The 25940-nt window shown below is 40.1% G+C and overlaps 1 protein-coding gene across 3 annotated transcripts in view; it reads right to left on the bottom strand.

Annotated features, from left to right (window-relative positions):
* Positions 1 to 25940, bottom strand: part of pou2f3 (POU class 2 homeobox 3) — a 64605-nt gene that overhangs the window by 24022 nt on the left and 14643 nt on the right. For all 3 annotated transcript variants that reach the window (XM_028808415.2, XM_051932144.1, XM_028808414.2), the window contains exon 3: positions 6208 to 6242. In XM_028808415.2, the coding sequence (XP_028664248.1) occupies positions 6208 to 6242 (35 nt within the window). The remainder of the gene's footprint in view (positions 1 to 6207; positions 6243 to 25940) is intronic.

Raw genomic sequence — 25940 nt, 5'->3', positions numbered from 1 at the left:
GTCTCTCACTTCCATGAAGAAATGCTACAGTAATATGCCATCTTTTATTGCACAAAGATGTGCGAGAAAGTGGCTAACAGAGACCCTAGGGGCCATTCTTCGGCTAGATGAGAAACCTTGCAATTCTAAAGGGCACCATGGGAGAAACCGTCTGAGATGAGAAGTGGGCACTGACCTATGGGGAGTCTCTTAAAAAAACTGAAATTAGAACCAATTGTTCATCAACAGGAATGACCAATCATGATAATATTAATACATACATATTATTGATACAGCACGTTTCCTATGATGTGTTTAAACCAGAGGTCTCCAACTTCAGTCCTGGAGAGCTACTGTGGATGATTAGTTTCCATCCATCCATCCATTATCCAGCCCGCTATATCCTATCTACAGGGTCACGGGGGTCTGCTGGAGCCAATCCCAGTCAACACAGGGTGCAAGGCAGGAAACAAACCCCGGGCAGGGTGCCAGTCCACCGCAGGGCACACACACACACTAAGCACACACACTAAGGACAATTTAGAATTGCCAATCCACCTAACCTGCATGTCTTTGGACTGTGGGAGGAAACCCACTCAGACACGGGGAGAACATGCAAACTCCGCTCAGGGAGGACTCGGGAAGCAAACCCAGGTCTCCTAACTGCGAGGCAGCAGCGCTACCCACTGCGCCACCGTGCCGCCCCCAGTTTTCATTCTCTTTTCTTAATTAGTGACCAGTTTTTGCTGCTAATGAACTAATTCCCTTTATTTTAATTAACGTTTCTTGAGACTCTGACTGCTGAATTGATTGTTTTTTCCTCAAACAGCACCTAAACATAAATTTGATGTGAAGTGAGCCAAAAGATGACCAACTGGGGCCTCAAACTCCAACCAACTTTACTTCATTCAATTTCTTAATCTGAAGCCAATTCTTGTTGCTAATTAAACCCGTTATTTACTTCCATATGGTGCATATTCTGCCATGGCAGACATTTCCAAAACTGTTGATTTTCTTTTTTAAGTGCGCTGTCAAAATGTTTTGTGGATCTGAGCAGATCAACATTACTGAGGCCTTCACCTTTCTTTATCTTCAGTTACAGTGTGATGGACGCAGGTTGTTTATGTGTTGGTACATTTTGTGTCTTAATATTGTTTGGTTGGCGGCACGGTGGCGCAGTGGTAGCGCTGCTGCCTTGCAGCATGATCTCATTTCCCACAGTACCATCTTATTCTGTGCTTGCAGAAACCTCCTAACTCATAAGACCTCTGTGTCCTTTGAAGGCTGTTGGCCTCTTTTTTGTGTGGTCTCTACATCTTGCTCTGGGTTTGCTTGTGGAGCTCCACAGTAGCTGTAGTTTTTTGTTTATCAGGCGTCTAAAAGTGTGTCTCTTACAAATACTGTACATTAATATCTTTTTGAGATTTCTCTGCGATGCTGCCTCGCAGTTAGGAGACCTGGGTTCGCTTCCTGGGTCCTCCCTGTGTGGAGTTTGCATGTTCTCCCCGTGTCTGTCTGGGTTTCCTCCCACAGTCCAAAGACAGATAGATAGATAGATAGATAGATAGATAGATAGATAGATAGATAGATAGATAGATAGATAGATAGATACTTTATTAATCCCAAGGGGAAATTCACATGCAGGTTAGGTGCATTGGTGATCCTAAATTGTCCCTAGTGTGTGCTGGGTGTGTGTGTGTGTGCCCTACGGTGGGCTGGCGCCCTGCCTGGGGTTTTGTTCATGTGTTTGCGCCCTGTGCTGACTGGGATTTGCTCCAGCAGACCCCCGTGACCCTGTGTTAGGATATAGCGGGTTGGATAATGGATGGATATTGTTTGGTTGCTAATTAAGGAAAAAAGAAATAATTAAGGGGCCTGAGTCTTAAGTTGTGCATCATTTAAAATTAAAGCAAAGAGATAATTAGCAGCAACATTTGGTCATTAATTAAGAAAAAGGGTTAGAATGAAATCCTGCAACCACAGTAGCTCTCCAGGACTGGAGTTGGAGACCCCCTGGCTTAAACCGATGACATCCCACATTAAAGTTCCACTCTTATTGTATCTAATGCCACTTGACTCTATGAACTTCTGAATCAGAAGCCTGTTGTGACCATTCTGATCGATTCATGCAAGGATAAAGACAGAAATAAAAATCAGAGTGGCAGACACTGTAAAAGCAACCCAATGAGAGTAGAGAGATGTAAGCAAGAATCACAAAATTAAAAATCAGAGACATGGAAACAAGCTCGTGGAAAACAAAACAACAAATCTCCAAGTCAAACAATCGGTCAGAGCCTGAAACTACTCCTATGAATTCAGTTGTTTAGGAACTGAATTTCTTTTACTTGGTCTTTCCATTATGTAAGCAAAATTCAGACCTTATGGGCTAAATGATCATCATGACATCATACACCACTTTTTATTCCCATGACCTTTATAAAATATACTAAAAAGGTGAAAAAATAACAAGTACAACAACATAAACCACTATGTTTTATAATTTTTCCAGTACTGAAAATGACACGGTGTTTCCACACATCTAATTTCCTCTTGTTGTTCAACTGGTTCTTCTAACAAATGGTGTACACCCATTGAGACTTCACTTTACAAATCATACTTAAAATGCAATATTTTCAATTTAAATAAATCGGCACTGTACTATATAGACCGCCTCTGAGTTGCTGAATGCAATTTTGATCCTATTTCAAAGATGATATTACAATACAAAAATCTGTCCAGGTGAGAGAAAGCTGGTACGATTATAAAGTCAAAAGGCCTGTGCTAATACAAAAAGGTATGGGGTACCTAATGCAAAAATTAAAAAAAAGAGTAAATTAAATGAAATACATAATCAAACAAGACATTGTAACACTCCTAGAAACTAAAGGACAGAGTCGTTCTTTACAGAGGTGGCAATCCGCGCCCCCGATCACACTGCCCAATCAGACGGCTTGCCATCCTGAGAAGTGGCCGTATATACAGTGCATCCAGAAAGTATTCACAGCGCATCACTTTTTCCACATTTTGTTATGTTACAGCCTTATTCCAAAATGGATTAAATTCATTTTTTTCCTCAGAATTCTACACACAACACCCCATAATGACAACGTGAAAAAAATTTACTTGAGGTTTTTGCAAATTTATTAATAATAAAAAAACGATGAAATCACATGTACATAAGTATTCACAGCCTTTGCTCAATACTTTGTCGATGCCCCTTTGGCAGCAATTACAGCCTCAAGTCTTTTTGAATATGATGCCACAAGCTTGGCACACCTATCCTTGGCCAGTTTCGCCCATTCCTCTTTGCAGCACCTCTCAAGCTCCATCAGGTTGGATGGGAAGCGTCGGTGCACAGCCATTTTAAGATCTCTCCAGAGATGTTCAATCGAATTCAAGTCTGGGCTCTGGCTGGGCCACTCAAGGACATTCACAGAGTTGTCCTGAAGCCACTCCTTTAATATCTTGGCTGTGTGCTTAGGGTCGTTGTCCTGCTGAAAGATGAACCATCTCCCCAGTCTGAGGTCAAGAGCGCTCTGGAGCAGGTTTTCATCCAGGATGTCTCTGTACATTGCTGCAGTCATCTTTCCCTTTATCCTGACTAGTCTCCCAGTTCCTGCCGCTGAAAAACATCCCCACAGCATGATGCTGCCACCACCATGTTTCACTGTAGGAATGGTGCCAGGTTTCCTCCAAACGTGACGCCTGGCATTCACACCAAAGAGTTCAATCTTTGTCTCATCAGACCAGAGAATTTTCTTTCTCGTGGTCTGAGAGTCCTTCAGGTGGCTTTTGGCAAACTCCAGGTGGGCTACCATGTGCCATTTACTAAGGAGTGGCTTCCGTCTGGTCACTCTACCATACCGGCCTGATTGGTGGATTGCTGCAGAGATGGTTGTCCTTCTGGAAGGTTCTCCTCTCTCCACAGAGGACCTCTGAAGCTCTGACAGAGTGACCATCGGGTTCTTGGTCACCTCCCTGACTAAGGCCCTTCTCCCCCGATCGCTCAGTTTAGATGGCCGGCCAGCTCTAGGAAGAGTCCTGATGGTTTCAAACTTCTTACACTTACGGATGATGGAGGCCACTGTGCTCATTGGGACCTTCAATGCAGCAGAAATTTTTCTGTAACCTTCCCCAGATTTGTGCCTCGAGACAATCCTGTCTTGGAGCTCTACAGACAATTCCTGCTTGGTTTGTGCTCTGACATGAACCGTCAACTGTGGGACCTTATATAGACAGGTGTGTGCCTTTCCAAATCATGTCCAGTCAACTGAATTTACCACAGGTGGACTCCAATGAAGCTGCAGAAACATCTCAAGGATGGTCAGGGGAAACAGGAGGCACCTGAGCTCAATTTTGAGCTTCATGGCAAAGGCTGTGAATACTTATGTATACATATGTGCTTTCTCAATTTTTTTGTTTTTAATAAATTTGCAAAAATCTCAAGTAAACTTTTTTCACATTGTCATTATGGGGTGTTGTGTGTAGAATTCTGAGGAAAAAAATGAATTTAATCCATTTTGGAATAAGGCTGTAACATAACAAAATGTGGAAAAAGTGATGCGCTGTGAATACTTTCTGGTTGCACTGTAACTGTAGTACAGGGATGCCAAATGGATGCCAGTTGTCTTTCCCGTCACTTCAACTAGTACCCTCTGCAAAGAGGACAGACTTCTTTTACCTAAACGTTAACAGACTTGCTTTTAAAGAATTCATAACCTTTTTGGGCCTGCACTAGACTAACATCATTTTGGACAAAAATTTTTAAGTGCCTCTCAGACAGCCTTGGTACCACAATCCCTCCTAACCCATTAACAGTTGTGTTCGGTGTTCTTCCAGATGGACTTGAATTGGAGAAGGACAAGCAAGCGGTGATTGCATTCACTACACTTTTGGCACGCAGACTTATTTTGTTAAATTGGAAGAATCCTAATTCTCCTCTTATAAGTCAGTGGGAAACCGATTTGTTTTATATTATTTGAAATTGGAAAAAATCAAATTTTCAGTTAGAGGATCTGTACAACATTTTTTCAAAGCATGGCAATATTTAATCAATATTATTTTAGAATAAGAGAAATAACTATTATCGCATTTAACTCCCTTCTCCATCTCTTATTTACATAGATATTTACTTCTCCCTTTCTTTTGTTTAATGTTGCCTTATTAAAAAGCCTTAAGCAATTTTCCTTTAGCTAAGCTCTCCTTCTCAGGGGTGGGGTTTGATTTGTCTTCAAATTTTGTTGGGTTATAAATTGATCTGTTTGTATGGAATGATTACAATGAAAATTAATAAAATAAAAATATAAAAAAGATCATACAAAAAAAAAGAATTCATAACCTTTAAATTGATTCTTTTTTTTCTTTACCAGCAGACAAACCACAATGAAATGAAAAAGCAACCCAACAGATAATTAGGAGTCTCAAACTAAGTTTCAGGAAGAGACCTATTTTGTCTCCATGTAATTTTTTTTTTATTATACTTTATTAATCCCGAAGGAAATTACTTGTTTTTTTTCCGCATACCCCTTGGGGTCAGAGCACAGGGTCAGCCATTGTACAGCGCCCCTGGAGCAATTGAAGGTTAATGGCCTTGCTCAAGGGCCCAGCAGAGTAGCATCTCTTTTGGTAGTGACGGGGATTATGATTGTGTTACCATACATATCCAGTATTGTTGCTTTTCTTTATTTTGGGAGCACTACCCAGGTGTTTTGTGGACTGGCAGATTCAGGTTTCTCAGACCTTTCGTCAGATCACCCATGCACATACCTGCAAAGCAACCTGGGAATTGTAGTCCTGTCGGCCAGCCCTTTGGAGTTCCCCAAGGGCCACCAGAGGGAGCTGCCGAGAGATTGTATTTTTTTGGGGGGTAGGCTTCTGCCTTCATGCAATGCTGTGGCATTGGAAGTGCTCCAGGTCCAGGATAATGGTAGCCATCAAACCTCACTCCGAGAATTCAGAGCAGTTAGACAATGCTTGGCGGAACAAAGCAAGCAAGGATGGAAGAGATAAAAGAATTGTGCATTGTATTGTGCAGATTTGGAATAAGAAACCTGTTGGAAGATACTTTGATAAAGTAAAAATAAGTTTATTTGAATCCAGGATTGCTGTGGTGAAATTGTGTCTGGGGTTTGATTGTCTGCTACAGGCCATATGCTTTATTTCTGATTAGTTTGCTCCTCACTTCCTTCACAGATTTCAGATGTTAACTTTGACTTTTAAGCTACTTACCGGCCTTGAGAAATCCAAGCCATTTCGACCATTGTCTGGGAAAAGAAATAAAAATATTTCAATAAATTAGCCAGCTACCCGATCTCTCCAATAGTATACATTTGAACACACATTGCAGTATAGCTCCAGGCAGACTTTTTAATATTCACTGCTTATTTTGGGACAATAAAAAGTACAGAGAAAATGTTTTGCAAAGCAACCCACTCAATACTTTTATCTACCGGTCTACAACGGCTGTGTTGCACACACAATTTTCTCTTTGTAGTATCGTAATACTGTATTTTTTTCCAGTTAAAATAGAATTCATATATCTAAAGGTCCTGTGGTTACTGTGAATTCAGAAAGTATTCAGTTCCCTTCACCTTCTGCACACTTTGTTTTTTCCATTTTTGCTCATTAGTCTACACTTCTTCTTCTTCTTTCGACTGCTCCCGTTAGGGGTTGCCACAGTGGATCGTCCAAAATTGTTGTCCGCATATTGATTTGCCAAAATTTTACACCGGATGCCCTTCCTGACGTAACCCTCCCCATTTATCCGGGCTTGGGACCGGCACGAAGAAACACACTGGTTTATAATAATAACAAAGTGAAGATATGTCTTCAGAAAGGTTTGCAAATTTATTAAACATCACAGAATGGAATCTCTCATGCTCTAAATATTCATATACCCATTACTGTCACACCCCAAATTGTGCTGAGCGCCATCCTGTTTGCTTAAATTCTCCTTGAGACGTGTCTAGAACTTGAGTGGAGTCCACCTGAGGTAAACTGAACTGAGCGGACATCATTTAAAAATACACACAATTCACACTGCACATCAGGACAAAAACCAAGTCATGAGGTTCAAGGTATCCATGATCAGACGGTGAGGAGTTATATTTCAGGCCAAGGGGATCAAACCATTTCTAAAGCTCTGAGTGTTCCCAGGAGCACAGTGACCTCAATTCTACTGTAGATTTAGCAGTTGGTTGTCCACCTAAATCAAATAATCGGGCAAGAAGGGTCATGGTCAGGGAGGTGATCAATAACACAATGGTCATTGTACAAGAGCTTCAGATGTCCTCTGCAGAGATGGGAGAACCTGTCAGAAGGGCAGGCATCACAGCAGCACTCTGTCAACCAGGCGTTTATGGTAAAGTGGCAAGACAGAAGTAGAGTAAAAGGCATTTGACATGTTAAAGGACTCGGAGCAGTGAAGAAGGATTCTCTGGTTTGATGAGAGAAATAGGAAACTCTTTAGGCAGAACTCCAAGCACTATGTCGGGTGAAGACCAGGCACTGCTTATCACCTGCCTAATACCATCCCTAGGGTAAAGCCTGGTGGTGGCAGCTTCATACTATGGGGGTAAAGGAACAGGGAGACAATGGAGGCAAACACAGAGATGCACCTGCTGCTGAACGCACACCATCTCAGAGTGGGTCGATGATTTACCTTTTAGCACGACCATGACTCAAAGCTTACATCCGAGACACCTATGGAGTGGCTTCAGGACATGTCTCTTGAGTGGCCCATCCAACATGCAGACTTGCATCCCATTGAACATCGGTGGGGAGACCTAAAGATGGTAGTTTACCATCCTATTCAATTTAAATGGAGTTTGACAGGATCTACCAGGGAGAATGGGATTAACTGCTCAAATCCAGATGTGCAAAGCTTGTAGAGACTTCCTTAAGAAGACTTGCTCTGAAAGTTGCTACCAAATGGGCTTCTACAAAGTTCCTGAATGATGGAGAGGTTTCAGTTTGATTTTTAATAACTTTGCTAACCTTTCTGAGAATGATGTTTTCACTTTGTCATTATGGGCTATTAAGAGCAGACTGATGGGTATTAAATTAACCATTTAAAATGAAATCTGCAACACAATAAAGTGTGCAGAAAATTAAGGAGCCTGTGTACTTTTTGAATCCACTGAAAAAAACTGGTGGATCAAAAGAAACACACTAAATATTGGGGCTTGAGTAATTAAAAAAAAAATAAGACTAAGAAAATGTTAGCTTGTGGATATTGACTCTTTCTGGAAGACGCTTTACAGCATATATTCAAAAGATTTCTATTCATTAGATCAGGGGTGTCGAACTCCGGGCCTGGAGGGCTGGAGTGGCTACAGGTTTTCATTCTAAACATTTTCTTAATCAGTGACCAGTTTTCACTGCTAATTAACTTGTTTTTCCCTTCATTTTAATAGTCCTGTTTTTAAGGATTCAGTCCTCTGAATTGATTTGTTTCTTCATTAAATGGCAGCCATACAGAAATGAGACATGAAACGAGCCAACAGATGACCAGCTAAACTGGGATTTCAAACTCCAACCAATTTCACTCCAACCAGTCTCTTAATAAGAAGCTGATTCTTGCTGTTAATTAAGCCCGTTATTTAATTCAATGGCTTGTTGCTGCTCTCATTCTGCCACAGCAGACATTTCCAAATCTGTTGATTTTTCTGTTTTTTCTGTCATATGGTGGCTTGTTTGATGTTTCATTATAGTTTGGCCACTAATTAAGGAAAAAGAGACAATTAAGGGGCCGAGTCAAGTTAATTAAAACTAAAGCAAAAGAAGTTAATTAGCTGTAAAAACGGCTCACTAATGAAGAAGATGGTTAGAATGAAAACATGCAGCCACTGCGGCCCTCGAGGACCAGAGTTCGACACCTGTGCATTAGATCCATCAACACTAGGAGCAAAGTGTGTCATTATAATACTTACTTGTGAGACTGATTAATTTAGCCTCTTAGTTACTTGGTGCTCACTTGCTGGTTTTGGTGGTGCCGATCGGGGAGTTATTGGGGAAAGACGGATTAAACATTGTTCTTAGGACTGTTTCATTGGTTTGATGTTTCATCAAGTCAGATTCCAGGAAACTTGCATTTTTATGGATAAACAAATAAATTAGGCTGATAGTTCTTTACAATTCTGAGCTTCTCTAAGTGCATTTAGTTTGCATATATTACATTGGAAAAAAAAAACCAACACAAAACACTGTTATATAATTTCACACTTTAAAGACCTGTTTGAACAGCCTTAAAGAGAGGAAAGACATTGTCACACAGACGCGTCCGAGGACCTCCTTGCATTATGTAAGAAGCCCAGCTGCCTGGAAGGAGGTGTCTTTTCAAGCTCCTGTGTAGGACCCTATTTGGAGCCTGTTATATGTTCTTTGTTTTGCCCTGAGATGGCTGCTTATTGAAGCCAGAAAAGCATTTATTTGAGTTGGACTGTTATATTAAACAGGACGACCCGGTTGGTGTCCCAACTATTTTCCGTCATTGCAACCTGTCATTCCAGCACCCGGCCACAACATCCATCAGCGACATGTCCTCCCAGTACCTCTATGGCAAGCACAGTTTCTTACCTTCCTTTATTTCTGTGGCACTGTTTCTGCTGATTTTTCAAAGTAAACCGTTTCTTTAATAGACTTGGTGCAAAGTCCCGTGTAATATAACAACAACAATTTATTCCTTGCATAACCAAAAAAATCACACAAGGAATGCCTCAATTGGCTTTAACAGACCCTCTCTAAGAAGAGACTCTCTAAGTAATCAAGATAAAAGCTCCCTAAAAACCTTGTAGGACAAAAATGAAAGAAATTTTGGAAAAGGCAATTGAAAGAGAGAACCCATTTCCAGGTAGGTTGGGCATGCAATGGGTGTCAAAATAATGGCATAAATATAACACACAAAACAGAACACAAGTAATCCTCTGCACAGAGCTGATGGCCAATGGCCACCTCAGAAATACAATACAACAGTACAAACTACTTTGTTCTCATACAGCACTCCTCACCAAGTGCAGACACAAAGCAAAATGCAAGGATAGAATACACCACTCACGAAATATAGAACCATCACATATGAGGATACGCATGTATTTAAAATACATGTAAAAACAAAATAAAAAGTAATGAACATAAGATGAAAAACAACAGTATTTACCCTTTAGAACTACGGCCAGACACAGTCGGAGTCCTGGAGACTTCAGTCAACAAACCGCCTCCCTCCTATTGGCCGTTCTACAGTTGAGTCACTGCTGGGATGGCCAATCAGATTAAAAGGACCCTTCCAGCCAATGATTCCAGTGCTCCTTTATCTGAGATGACTTTATAATATTTGTTTACCACTTTTTGGACTTTGTTATGCCCTATAATATCCAAGGGTTGTTATTTTCTGAACAATTTAATTTCCTAGGCTTTATTTGCAAAAAGATGACGTATTAGTGATAAATATGTAAATCAAACAAAGCTTAGGTGTATGTCACTGATCACACAGGCATGGTGGGCACTGAATGAGTGGCACCTGTTTATACCCACTTTGATTTTAGTTTGCTTGACAGCTATAATTATTACAATAAAATCAAGGGAAGAATGATGGCACAGACGCTAATGCTGCTGCTTACTAGATTCAAATGTTGTGTGTGAGGAGATGCTGCACGTTCTACTTATGTCTGCATGGGTTTGACTTCTGCGGTTTTCTTCCCACATCCTTAAAGACGTACAGCATTGAGTAGATTTGCAGATCTGGTCGGAACGTCAGTGTGTATGTGAGGTGGCCCAGAAATGGACTGGTGTCCTCCCATGTGCAGAGCCTGCCTCACTCTGTTGTGAACTGGATTAAGAAAGTTCAAAAATTAATTAATAAATTAAAGGAAACACTCTCCAGGCGATTAAAGACTACAGTATTCATCTTCACATGCTTCTTAATAACTGCAGAGCAGCACCCTCCGACTTCTTTATTAATTAATATACAGTGCAGTTTGAAAATATTTAAACCCCCTCACTTTTTTTCCACATTTTGTTATTATGGCACCTATATGCTAAAATCATTTAAATTAATTTGTGCCACTCATCAAACACTCAATAACCCAGAATGGCAAAATGAAAAGAGGATTTTAGGAAGTTTTGCAAATTTAATAAAAATAAAAACTGAAATCTCATACTGATACAAAAATTCAGACCCTTTTCTGTGACACTTGAAATCTGGCTCAGATGCATTCCATTCTGTTGATCATCATAGAGATGTCTGAGCCCACCTGTAGTCAATTCAGATGACTGGACCAGATTAGGAAAGGCAGACACTTGTCTACAGAAGGATGAGCAAAAGCCAAGCCACAAAGTCGAAGGAACTGCCTAGAGAACTTAGAGACAGGATTGTGTTGACACACAAATCTGGGGAAGAATACAAAAAAATGTCTGCAGCATTAAAGGTTCCCAAGAGCTCCGTGGCCTCCATAATGTTTATATGAAATAAGTTTGGAACAACTGACCAAACTGGGGGGAAAACGCCTTGATAAAAGTAGTAACCAAGAACCTGATTGTCACTAAGGCTGAGGTCTAGAGAGTTATCTGGATGGGAGAACCTTCCAGAAAGACAACCACCACTGCAACACTCCACCAATCAGAGTGGCCAGACAACACTTGGGTTTGCAAAAAGGCACCTAATGGACTCTCATGCTATGAGAAACATGATTCTCTGGTCTTATGAAACCAAGTTTGAACCATCTGGCTTCAGCATTAAGCATCACATCTGGAAGAAACCAGGCACTGCTCATCACCCGTGCAATACCATAGCAACAGTGAAGCATGGTGGTGGCCACATCATACTGTGGGGTTGATTTTTCAGTGACAAGGACTTGGGAGACTAGTCAGGGTCCATGCAAAATCTGAATGGAGCAAAGCACAGAGATATTTCAAATGTAGAGCTGCTCCAGAGCACCTTGGACTTCACACTGGGCTGAAGGTTCACCTTAAACTGGACAAAGCAAAGACAACACAGGATTGGCTTAGGGTCAACTCATTGTATGCCCATCAGGTTGACCAGTCAGAGCCCAATCAAACATCTCTGAAGACACCTGAAAATAGCTGTCCACCTAAGGTCTCCAACCACACTGGCAAGAGTTTGAGGGTATCTGCAGAAAAGAATGGCAGAAAGTCCACAAATCCAGGGTTGAGAAGCTTGTTGGTGTCAAACCCAAGAAGACTCCAGACTGGAATCACTACCAAAGGGGCTTCAAATAAGAGGAGAGAAAAGGGTCCGAGTGCTTATGAGTGGGATATTTCAGTTTTTCATTTTTAATAAATTTGCAAAAAATTGGAAATATCCAATGTTTGCTTTGTTATTCTGTGGTATTCAGTATTACTTGATGTGGTGGGAAAAGTTAACAGTTTAGGATAGGGCTGCAACATAACAAAATGTGTCAAAACAACTAAGGGGTCTAAATGCTTTTTGAATGCCAAACCAGAATTAAAACATTTAAAAATTGAGATATCTTGTCTTAGTATTAAATAACAAAAAAGGTGTGTAGTTGCCAGTTTGTAAGTTAGGGATGACTTTTACAAAGGTGAGGAGCTTTCTAATGTGGGGAGCATAAAAAAACATCTCGTCCATTAAATGTCTACAATGGGCCTTATTTTTAAAACTTTAAGCTTCACAAAGAAAAAAAAATATAGCAACAACGGGGAAACATGCCTTTGTTGGGATAGATTAAGCTCCTCACATCATCCTAATTTGAAATGCAAATTTCGACCCCCGTCTCTTGCTCGCTCGCCCCAGGTCTGCTGTCCTACATTATGAAAATCAATCTTTCAGGGCTTCACTTCCAGTATGGAAATGATCTGCTCATGCAAATAGGCTGGCCCTGGTTTCCAAGGCAACGCTGTTCTGCGGCCCCCGAGACGCTGCTCTTCAACTGGGACCTTTCCGCAGGACAGGTGTCAGGTGGAGCCGACGGCGGAGTTTGAGGCTCGTGGAGCGAACTGAACAAACCCGCTCACCCTGGTACACAGTGTCTCAATTAGCCTGCTTCGCGGGTCTACCAGGAAGGCTTCAAAACATTTGGATTAAAAAAATCGCAAAATAACACGGCTATGCCGTCAGAAAGGAACATGCATAAGAACTTCTCAAGCTGCTTGGATTGCTCAAGAGCGTCCATCCATATACTGCAGCCTTTAAACCAAATCCGTGGGTGGTTGGGACTATGAGAGGAGTTGACGCGAAATGTCCGAATTTCATCAGGCTCCTCAAATAATCACATTCGTTAAGTAGCACTTTACGGGATCTGATCGTCCTGAAAAAGGAGGAAGCCCCCAAAAAGGCGGCGCGTTGCACTTTTGGACCAGCATTGACGCGTTTTCTGGAATAACAACACACACACGCTCGCATTGCCGGACTTTGGTCTAGAGTAGACGGACCTTCATCTATGCTGGTCTTCTCTGTTCGCATTTTTAATTTATAAGTTTCTTTGAATACATTTTTATGTAAATAAATTATCCGCCAATAAATAACCAAATAAGCCAATCCAAACAACAGGTTAGGCAGATAAAGTAACAATGCATAAAAAAACATTTGCCGACAACTGCACCCCGAACCTAATCAAACCAAACCCGCACCTCCAACCACCACCCGCGTCAGTCCTTACTAAACCTGTGCAAGGCAGGATTAAGACCTATAGAGGCTCTAAGCACTTAAAAGAATTTGGTGCCCCCGTGCATAAGAGCTGCACTCATCCTCAATGGACGACTGAACGGGACAGCCGTCATGACCAAGACAAGAACGATCACGTGAGCCTCGGTGGACCGTGTGGCAGTTGTTGTATTCCCAAGATTAATATATAAAACTAACCTCTTTAATTCCCTCTATTATTACCATTTTTATTATTATTTGTATTTATATATACAATTTTTGTAATTTAATGTGGGAGCCCCTTTTTGTGGAACCTGGTTCAGCTGCTCCATTTGCAGTTTTCCACCATGTGGTCCATAAATCCGGCAATGGAAAATGTGTCCCCCTTTCCCTTGATGCCCTAAATGCGTATTTTGCTTAATGATTAATCCTACTCTGTATAATTAAAAATAATTTAAAATGTAAAGGAAAGGCTTACTCACCTTACTCATTGAAGTGTTCTGGATCTACGTAATTTTAACAGAAGCTGACATAACTCAAAGCTCTAGCTGTATTAACTTTTTTTTTGATTGATCTGAAACATTTGGCAAAACCAAAAATACATACATACATATACAAATAAATAAATAAATAAATAAATAACAACACACATACTGACCGCTCAGTAGTTGCACGAGGTCCAGTATGTTTTTATCACTTCGTTGTCAGACAACACCATACAAGTACAGCATGTAAAACGCAGAGAACGATTTTATTTTTAAAAACGGTTTCTCAGTATTGTGCAAAGTGGCAGGTCAGTTGTTGTCAGCAAAGCGCAAACGTACTCGTAATTTGCCGTCCATTAGGCATTTAAAAAGGGTTTTTTTGTCGACCAGGACGTACCAATCTCACTTACTATATACAATAAATGCAAACAACGACAACAGTTCGTCATAACTGAAAAAAACAGACCGTATGAGCACCTGTAATTTGTTTTCGGTGAGCGGTGCTGGATGGATTGGCGTGTGTGTGTGTGTATGTGTTGGCTTTACTCACAATTACAACTAACATGCCGTCACTTATGAACAAACACGCTGGAATTCAGTAAGGGATCCTCGGCAGCTCTTCCCGGAGCTTTTGTCACACAGTTCAGAAGTCCCGTCAGAGTTTACCGTTTATTCAAAATCACCACCTTCATCTGCTTCATTATCACTATAGGAGGGTTGGATTAACCATTAAGCAAAACATGCACGTGCTTAGGGCATCAAGGGAAATGGGGGCACTACTGAAATTTTCCATTGCCGTATTTACAATGGACCATATGGTGCAAAACTGCAAATGGTGCATGTGGGTTCCAAAAAAATTGTCTCCCACATTAAATGAAAAAACATATACATACTGTATATATATTTATAAATTAATACAATAATAAAAATAATAAAACAGTAATAATAGAGGCTAAAGAGATGTAGTAATCATGGGAATACAACCAAATTAGAATCTGGTAACTGCCACAAGGTGCACCGAGGCTCACGTGATCGATCTTGTCTTGGTCATGTCTGCTATCCCGTTCAGTCGAGCACTGAGCGTGAGTGCAGCTCATATGGGGTCACAAAATGTTTAGAACCTCTAAAGGTCTTAATCCGGCCCTACAACAATCTATAATGCACTGGTCATTGTAGAAGACTGTCACTGTTACAACACGACAAAATCGCTTTCTTCATCACACACTTTTCGTTTTCCATTACCACACGTATTCAGCTTCCCTCCTGCCCCGAACACGGTCCAACAGCCGTCCTCCGTCACTAGAGACGCGTAAATAAAGGATGACGGTGCGCGTGCGCGAAAGTGAGACTAGCGAGCTTCGGGGTTACGGGAAAGGGCTTAAAAGAGGGCGGGATCGGTCGGTCGGCCTGGCGGCATGAATGTTTCTTTGAAAAAACAAATAAACTGATTGTTGAATACACCTTGATTAATTTCGGGGCACCTTTAGCCTGTGCAGAAATCCGGCGTTGCGTCTGTCTACTTTCTTTAAATACGTGCATATCTGACAAATCGACACAAAAGGGGCCAGCGAAGAATTATCCCTCCTAAACATGTGTGTGGCATGAAACCAGTGTACTCGCCAACACGAACAAAACTAGAACGGGGAGAACATGCAAATCAGACACAGACAACGACTGATCTGGCATTGTACTTGCTGAACCAACCCCAACCCATGTGCTTGAAGTCTTGTGGTGCTAAAAGCTGGGACACCAGGGTTACCAACAAAATTGAGAACACGAACAGTAAAAAAATAGATATAATCAGAAGTACAGGAATCTAATGTTTAAAAGGAACGTTAAAAATACACATCAATAAAAATAAATGAATACACGAACAAAGAATGTGTAGCTTCTTTGCGTAAACAAAAATGTACATTAAAATCAGTCAGTAATCAGGTACGCAGACGAATAAATCAAACGCACAACCACACATACCTACGCTTTTTTTACATACACAAACACATAGACACACACGGAGGGTAAAATTTATTTATATATCGCCTTTCCCATACTTAGACTGCTTCACAAATATTTGATAAGAACATAATAAGAATAAAACCACAGAAAATCATATAAATAGCACTGGATACGATCGTATATAAACATTAAATACCAACTAATAGAATAATACATGAGACACAAAGTTTTGAAATAGAGTTAGAAACGATAAAAGAGGGCAGAAATTAAACAAATATACAAAAACAAAAACAAAACGTGTGCAGGCTCATGATGCTGTAAAAAAGTGTTTGCCCCTTCCTAGTATCCTGTTTTTTATGTTTTACACAAATAATCACCTCAATTTTAAATGTTAAATTAACCAATCAACTGAGTTAATCCACAATCATCTTCTTCCTAGCTAAATACATACACCTGCATTTACAGTAACAGTCAGATGCTCACACGCAACCCACTGAAGAGTATTTAAACATTCAACATACTTTTAGTCAAAATTATATCTTTCAGATAAGCACTTACTGGATGTGCTCATGAACAGTTCAAGTCAGTAAACCTCGAAATTAAGTTAAAATCTCAATCACTAATGTTTCTGTCCCAGTATCATATTTCCAGTTCCAATTAAATTCAGAGTTAATAAATAGAAATGAGATTTAAAGTTAATCTTGGCTACATTTTATTTGAAAGGCCAAGACAAAAAGGACTCATTTGACTAGCTAATTTACAAATCTCGTTTAAAATGCAAATAGTTATAATTAAATATAATATCAATACAACAGCACCTAATATTCAATAAGAAACATTAGGAAGTTTAAAAAGTAGTGGTGTTGTACCGTGTTAGCCATTATGAATGTAGAGAAAAGCCAAGCAAAATGACACCTTTTATTGGCTAACTAAAAAGATTACAGTATGCAAGCTTTCGAGGCAACTCAGGCCCCATTTTCGGACAAGATGTAATTAAAGTTTAAAAAGTAAATGTGATAATATGGATAAAATAAATGGCTTATCCATAGAAACATGAAGTATTAACCTTTCTGTCAGCTTATTTAAAAAGGTTCACTTTTGTTAAAATTGTCATTTGCTATTTAGCTATATCAGAATTAAACTTGGTACACATTAGATTTGTTTTTTTATTGTACTTTTTCTTGCACCATGAATTTCTGAGATCATGTTTTTGACATGCTGTGTTAATAACCATTTCTTCTTCTTCTTCTTCTTCTTCTTCTTCTTCTTCTTCTTCTTCTTCTTCTTCTTCTTCTTCTTCTTCTTCTTCTTCTTCTTCTTCAGACTTTAAGGGCCATTTTATGCACTTCATACACTAGACTCAGACTTTGTGTTTTTCCATCGTTTCCCCATTTTCATACCTTCAGAACTTAGCTGTGGGTCTTACCTCCCTCACTTCCTTCTCCACATGTCCAATATCTGACAAAGCTTCATCTCTGGACAAAGAAGTCCACCATTTTCTCCTGCTTTATTGTCCTCCTTTTACTGCAGCTGATTAAAGTAACAAAACTATCAGCCTCGGCCATCAGGCTTGCTACTATTGACTTTCAGGTTGATCTGCAGAGATGTGTTTGGTTTCTGTAAGAGTACCAACTGATTGCCTGGCACAAGCGATAGTATCACTGCCATGCAACTTGCATATCTATCAGGAGAAATTGTAAAAGGCCACACTCAGGAAGACTTGCTGCATTAGACAGTTAATATGGCTGGAGATATTCTCCAGTTGTGCCTCCATCTAACTATCTACGTTAATTCTTCACGCATTCAAAAAGCTTCAGAGCAGGATGCTTTTCTGGTGACTCTTATCGATTGGGATTGAGAAAGAATGTCCTTTGTAAAGACGGGTCAACAGCAGATCATTCTTGTTATGTCAAAGTGGACCATCTAATTCGCACATTTATTTGTATGTCCCACAGTAGGAAACAGTTAAGGAAGACCTTCACCAATTCAAGCTAATGAATTAATATGCCTAATGATGCATAATGCATCCTAATGTTACACGACGTTGTCAAAGAGTTCTTTGTGTCCAGGAGTAGTGGGTAGTGCTGCTGCCTCACGGTTCCAATATCCTTGTGCCTGTGTGGAGATTCCAAGTAATCCTCATGTCACATCAGCTTTACCTCCTGCATTCCTAAAGGCCTTCAATCAAGTGTGAACCTCAATGTGCCCTGCGATGGACTAAAGTGCACCGTCCATGGTGATTTCCTGCCTTGCACCCAATGCTTCACTCTCACAACCCTGTGGTTTATTAAACTGGACCAACAGTAGTAGCAATGAACATGGTTGTCCCAAATAATGACAACTTGCAGATACTAAACTGTGGATTTTGTAGCGTACTCTACAGGTATACAGTATTAACTTTGGTTTGACTAAAAATTCCCAGACCTCTCCTGAGGAAAGAAATAAGAAGACATCTCATCCAGGTAAAGAAACTTTCCTTTTCATGAAGCTGTGTGTTCGATTTTGGACTGCAGTTCAGAGATGTCATTTTAGACCTGGAGTGAGTTTCCTGAAAAAAATCACACCTGTACCTGTAAGCACATTACATACATGCTGTCTTTTGGAGTAATCCCTCAAATCCATCCTATCCTGGACAGTTTATGAGTATTTTTCTATAACCTCGCTATTTAACAAAAAATATCATCAAATCAACAGAAAAGCAATCAATGCACAATATGGTGCTGTCATTATTATTAAAAAGCATTACGAACTGAACATGACATCATAACATCATAATGTATTAAACAAATAAGCAAAAGTGTATAAAACAGACACAAAATGAAACATGTACTATTTCTGAGGCAAACTTAAATAACATCTGCACGCAGTTGAGGAAAATCATGCAGTTTCTAAAGAAGAGTCTTGTTATTTATGAAGGCCACTTCCACACTACTAAATGTTCATTTAAAAATGGGAGTTTTTAAACGACAACAACAAAAAAAGACATCCGTTCACACCAGCATTTTCACATTGCTTATGAAAGGATCTCCTAAGGGTTCCCAGACATCCCTTACATATGGGACATGTCCCATATTTGATAATTTTGTCCCCAGTCCTGTACTGACCTTTCAGGGACACCCAAATGTCCCGTATTTAGTTCATTTTCAAATTTCGTAATAAAAATATATTTTCACTACCTTCTTATGGTACTTAGTTGTAACTTTATAGGTAATTATACTTTCTTTTCACAGATTCTGTTGATGAAAATAACCCAAATGTAACGAGGAAACTCGTGTTTGCTGCCTGCTTGCAACTTGTTCAGTTGCTATGTCCTCACAGGTGGCGCAGTGGTAGTGCTGCTGCTTTGCAGTAAGGAGACTGTGGAAGATTGTGGGTTTGCTTCCCGGTTCCTCCCTGTGTGGATAGCACTTTGAGTACTGAGAAAAGCGCTATATAAATGTAATGAATTATTATTATTATGGTTGGCTGAGGACAGCGGCACTGTCACCGTTTTGTTCTCCAGCCGCGCCGCTGTGCAGTTCTGGATCAGCATTGCAACATACAGCATCAACAGAGTGTGTTGTTACTACTTGCCACGGCCCACTTAAAAACTAATCCATCCATCTATCCGAAGATGCCAAAACATAAGTGTAAATTTCGTGATGAATATTCCAGCGAATGGACATTTATCAAACAAGGCAGAAGCTGTTTTGAAGCTAACTGTGGTGTATGTAATTGCACTTTCAGGAAATAATTTTCAAATGATTTTACTTTTGTTTTCCTCATAAAGCAATGATTTTAATGGGTTATGTTTTTAACTTATGTCTCTACTTTTATATAATATATTAGTCTTGGTGTGTGGGGGGCATGTATAAATATATATATATTGTAATATAATAATAATAATTCTTTACATTTATATAGCACTTTTCTCACTACTCAAAGCACTCTCCACACAGGGAGGACCCGGGAAGCGAACCCACAACCTCCTTATTGCAAAGCAGCAGCACTACAACTGTGCTACCTGTGAGGATATAGAGAGAGATTTTAAGAGTGTCCCATATTTCTAATTTTCTAATCTGGCAATCCTATATCCGTCCTCACTAAAATGACTGAAAATATATACAAAGAAGCCGTTTGTCAACACTGGGCACAAACAGGACAGGGAAGTGTCCTTCGTGTTAGGCATTCATTTGCAGCTTACATTTACACACAGAAGAACAGCAATGGTGAATGAGAGTAACCTAAATAAAAAAACAGATTGTATTGTCTGGACTGATGATAAGGTGGAAGTTTTGAGAGTAATGCACAAGTATAAGGTGAACAAAGAGGATGAGAAAATGTAATGAGAAGGATCCAATCATGGAAGAGCCATGTACTAAGCAAGAATCAAACAGAGGGCAAATAGATTTCAAAACTCCCCATTTTCCTCCACACGAGAACTCTGGACTGGCATATTCAGAAATATACAGCTCTGGAGAGCGCATTCAAAAGTCTCCGTTTTTGAGGTTAAAAATGCCAGGGTAGAGTGAACGAAAGGTGAAAATGGAGACTAATGTCTGTGTTCTTAAAAGAAAATGCACTTGTATGGGGGCAAGGAACAACATTATTGCCCTTTACCTACAGCAGTGTCGTGGGCTGCTGCTGGTGGGTTGCGAGTTTCCTATTGTTTTATAATGTCAGTGGGTTGTGGTGGGTCACTCCGACGATTGTGCTCGATTCACCAAGACTTCATAAAGCACTCGGACGATAACACTAAATTCACCAAGGTGGACCGTAAAGACACTTACATGGCATAAAGTGGGTCACAAGTGGGCTGAGAAACACTGTGCTAGGGGAGGAATATAGGAAATAACTGAATCCATGAAATACCAGTAATGAACTGCAAACACTTTCTCTCAATTATAAACCAATGAAGTAGACAAAATAATTATGTAGAAATAATAGTTGATAATGACCTGTCCAACTTCAACATCAACCTGTTATGGACCCTCTGCTCTAAGATTAAGAATTTCAACATTTCAAACCTCCATCACTTCTTCATTTCCACCGGGCAGGGGTATGGCTGTTTGAGCACCAAGGATATGTAGCATTACACAAACATCTAGCACAACACAACACCACTGAGGTGAAAATCTGACACTAGTCATTGAATAATTAAGACAGCAGAAGTGAATTTTCTTTCATTATGAACAATGCTGCATTTCACCACACTATGGGTTTGCTAATGTGCTGCATTACATTGCTCTTGGACCACCAGGTGGGCAGTTAGTTACCATCTGTTAACTATATGATATCATTTTCATTTATGCTTATTAAGCATGACTCTTAGTATTCTACTTCCAGAAACACCAATGATCTAATAGCTTAGAAGGAAAGATGAAGAAAAAATTTCCAGAGAACTAAAATGACGTGAATTCAAAGGACGAAGGTCCAAGTCTTTAGAGTCCTGGTGCTTCTTGTTTTGGTATATGGTTGCGAGACATGGACGCTATCCATTCACTTGAGAAGAAAACTGGACTCTTTCGGTATTGTGTCTCTTCAGAGAATCCTTGGGTACCGCTGGTTTGGCTTTGTGTCCAATGAGTAGTTGCTCATGGTGTCCCAAATGAGGCACATTACCTGCATTGTGAGGGAGCGTATTTTACGGCACTATGACCATGTGGCGCAATTCCCCGGCTCATAGGACACTCATTGTTGAGGACCAGAGTGGCTGGACCAGGCCAAGGGGACACCTACATAACACCTGGCTTTGGCAGATAGATGGTCATTTCTGGAGGGTGGGACTAGACACCATTTCTGCCTGTGGGGGTTGCTTACCGGGATCTCAAGCGGTTTCATCACGTGGTGGGTGCAGCAAAATGCTGTATCAGTGCATGCTCCCCAATCTGACCTGACCTGAATTCAATGAGCTCTGTCTGTGGACAAGGTTGGTGCAAAAAGTGAGTCAGTTGACGAACCGCTCAGCAATGAACAAGTGGGTTGGTGAGCATGTAGATTACAAAGACTGAATTTGCTATTTTAGTTACAATGGTTTGATCTGGGAAACATTTGTGAATTAATAATCATCAAGGTTGGAATTCAGGGTGTCCTTAGCACTGCCATTCTTTTCAGCAAACTCGGCCGTGTATATTTGTAAAGAGTGCTAGTAACAGAGCAGTCAAAAACCAAGGTCAACGCATTTATTTATTTTTTTATGTTGGATGTGTTCCTTTAATGTGGGAAGTGACGTCCTTCACATCTTCTACAACTCTGTGATGGTCAATGTGTTTTTCAACGCTGTGGCGTGGTGGGCTTTAAACATCACTTCAAGAGAGACCCACCGAATCAACAAGCTAATTAAAGGGGCAAGCTCAGTTATGGCACGTACTCTGGCATCCTTGGAGGTATTAGAGGAGAGAATTAAAACAAAACTTAATGCCATTCTGAACCTCTCTCTGTGACACACCAACACTGAGGACTTTCAGCTAACCAATTACTCAGCAGAAGTGCGTCAAGAAACGCTATGGGGGGGCTCCTTTAAAGTCAAACGGCAATACACCTGCACAATGTCTCAATGTGACTGCCAAGTCAGAAGTTTACTTTCTTTTTAGTCATTCTGGTATGCATATCTATTTATTTATTTATCTACATATGTATTTGTTTATTTAAAGAGCTTCTGTAAAAACCTAAAATTTCCTCCTAAGGACAAATAAAGTTTATCTAAGCAAATGTACAAATATAGCAAACAGTACAGGTGAAAAGGCAAGATAATAAGGGCCGATGTTTATAACAGATAATTGTAATAGCAGTCCATTTCTCATAGTATTATGTTATCTTTTCAAAGAACCTCTTTGCATGCAGGCATAGTGGGTATGGTGATCCTGTCTCATGGTTCCAGCATCCTAAACACAAACATCTTCATGCATAATTTTGGTTTCATCTAATTCATTTATTTATTTGGTTTACAAATCCTCTTAGATCACTGGCAGGAGTCACAGAGGCCTCATCTGACTGAATGGGAAGGATGAGAAGACCCAGCTCTGGATGCGACAGAAGCAATGTGTTTTGCAGTTTTTACTAACATTAAATTCACAGACTTATCTTTTATTTGTTCATTTCATCATAACGAATATGGGGTACACCAACCTATACAAACAAATGCAAACTGGGTACAGATTTTGATAAGACTGCAAATTAAGCAATGATGGATAAATTAACTTAATTCATGAAACTTATGGCCGTCTTTTCCAGCAGAGGACTGGCTTGTGACTTGGGTGATTAATGTGGTGCTTATATGTGGGCCGGTTTTCAAAGACTCATGGATGGCACTCTTAAAGTTATGGTTCTGCAATGGCATTTTACTGGGTTGTGTGGTTCCCTGTATACCAAGAACTACTTCATTCTGAGGGTTCTTTGAATATGAAATTGGCGCATTGGGCTTCAAAAAGGGTCCTAATAAGTGAATAAAACAGAAATCTTAAATGTATAGTAGGCTAGCCAATAAGATATGACAGATCAAGAACACTCAGACTTCACCAGTGCTACTGTATGTAATGAGGGTCCTCCAAAAATCAGGAACTCGCTGGTATTTCACAAATCTGTTATCATCTCTGCATGGCTATTAATGGAGTCTGTTGTGGATCTAAATAAATAGAGCTTCTTCCCTGAAGCTTCATGTGGATGGTTCTTTTTGTGGATGGTTGTCCTATGACAAGTGTACTCAACTCTGGTCCCAGAGGTCCACAATGGCTACAGGTTTTTGCTTTAATCAAATTTTTAATCAGAACTTGTTTTCCACTACTAAAGCAATATGTTTTCTTAGGCTCAGTTTCAGTTAACTCATTTGTTGTGATTCAGAATTCTTATTTGCTGGAGGAACAGGGGCTTGGAGCGATTTGATCTGGGTGGTGGTTGAAGGAAGAGATCTTGGTAGACTAAAACTCGGACACACAAACCGACTCAAGTTTTTAATTAGAACCCTTTCATTTATTACGAAAGTGATATGTTTGCTGGGCTTAGTTTTAGCTACCTCATTTGTTAGGATTCAGAACCCTTAATTGCCCATTTTAGTTTTAAACTGCTGCATCAAGGTTTTAATTGGTGCCTGTTTTCTAAATCAGCCATCAGTACATAATGAGGTGCAAATGACAAAGCTCTTCAGATGACATGCTTCCATTTAAACCTGTGTATGTAAAGTATCTGTGTTAAAAGAATCTTTAGAAATATGAGAGAGAAGGGAAGGACCGAGTTGTACAAATCTGCTCTGGACCACAAATGGATGATGTTCTCAGAAAATGAAAAATCTGCAGTGTGATAAAGATTTTTTCTCAGAAGAACGAAAGCACAAACAAGCCATAGGATTCAATACTGAGCGTCATTACAGGCAGCCAGTGCAGACCTCCAAGAGCGGCGTTGATTACCCGTGCAATGGCATCACTATGAAGAACCACTTTGACATTTTTTAGGAGCACATAAGTGATCCACAAAGGACGTTCATTTTGACATAAACCCGTTGATAAATCCAACTCTGGCTCATCGGGGTAAGCAAAACGCTTGTGCGGTTGGGTGGATGGGTATGGTTGGGGGGCTTTGGGATGTTGGGGGCGATTAATAAAAAAAAGTTGCCAATTTTCTTAGAGTTTTCCAGCATTGCTCTGGAAACTAACTAGCTGCACTGTAAAAATTAACACAGACAACAGATTTTCTTAATTAATTAGATAGATAGATAGATAGATAGATAGATAGATAGATAGATAGATAGATAGATAGATACTTAATTAGTGTCCTGCTAGGCAGCCTACCACACCAGCTTCATATGCAAAGAACCCTTCTCAGAATGAAATGGTGCTTTGTCAAGAAATGGTTGTACAAGGAACCACACAACCCTGTTAAAACACACACACACACATCATACATTATTATATATATATATATATATATATATATATATATATATATATATATATATATATATATATATATATATATATATTCCTCTTGTGCTGCTGAATTTAGCCCTGCAAGTTCTCTAAAATACTGAGACTGATAAGGAATAATGCGATCGTCTGATCATTTCCCTCAGGAAGTTTATCTTGTGGACGTTTCCACCTGTGGCTGCTCAAGGCGCGCGTGACGTCAACACACGCGCAGGCTGACAGAGTGCAGCGGACATGCGCAGACCACGAACGTCATAACCTTAACCGTTTAAAGGTTTTTGCATGGACAAGAAAAGTGGGGTTACTCGCGGAGGAATCTGGCCCTTTTAACCAGGTTTCTCTAACCGAAATAGGAATAGAAATTTGCATGGCATTTTTAAAACCTGTTTTCTGTGAATAATTGGGTTATTAAAGCGCAAGTAAACGCAGGACTGCTGTTATCTTTAGCCAAACCTGTTTTTCTATTTAGTTTTATTTTTGCTACTTTGTTGTGTGCCTGGGAGTTTGTGTTGTTGTTTGTTACAGTATTCAAAAAGTCAAGTCTCCCCCTGGGAACGAATGCGATGTGATATCTATCTAAATACTATAGATCTTAAGCTAACGGGTCCTTAGGACCAGGTCCGTTTGTTCTGTGGCCCTGATTGATACCTTAACGGTTAAATCGTGTTGGTGCAGAAGGGGCAGCGAGACCTTTTTTGCGGTGTGGATTTTTCTATCAGGAGGCTGGGTTTCGTATCTGTACCCCCCCAGGTGACAGTGGCTCTCCTACATTGTCTGTTTAGTTTCACGTATACACCGTACTTTTGATACTTGTCTTAAGTTTTGGTTTATTTTAAAAAAAACTGATTATGTTTTCTGGAGCTGACAGATACTCTCCCAATTAAAAAGAGAATTTCAGATCAATGTCATATGAGCCTCGGTGATCCCTGATGACACGTTATCTGGACCACCGCCTGCACATTTTGCACCCAATCCAAGTGTGGAGTGCACGTAAATGTATTAAAT

Source organism: Erpetoichthys calabaricus, chromosome 9, assembly GCF_900747795.2.
Source record: "Erpetoichthys calabaricus chromosome 9, fErpCal1.3, whole genome shotgun sequence".
Classification (NCBI taxonomy): Eukaryota; Metazoa; Chordata; class Cladistia; order Polypteriformes; family Polypteridae; genus Erpetoichthys; species Erpetoichthys calabaricus.
This window is presented reverse-complemented; position numbering and strand designations above follow the sequence as displayed.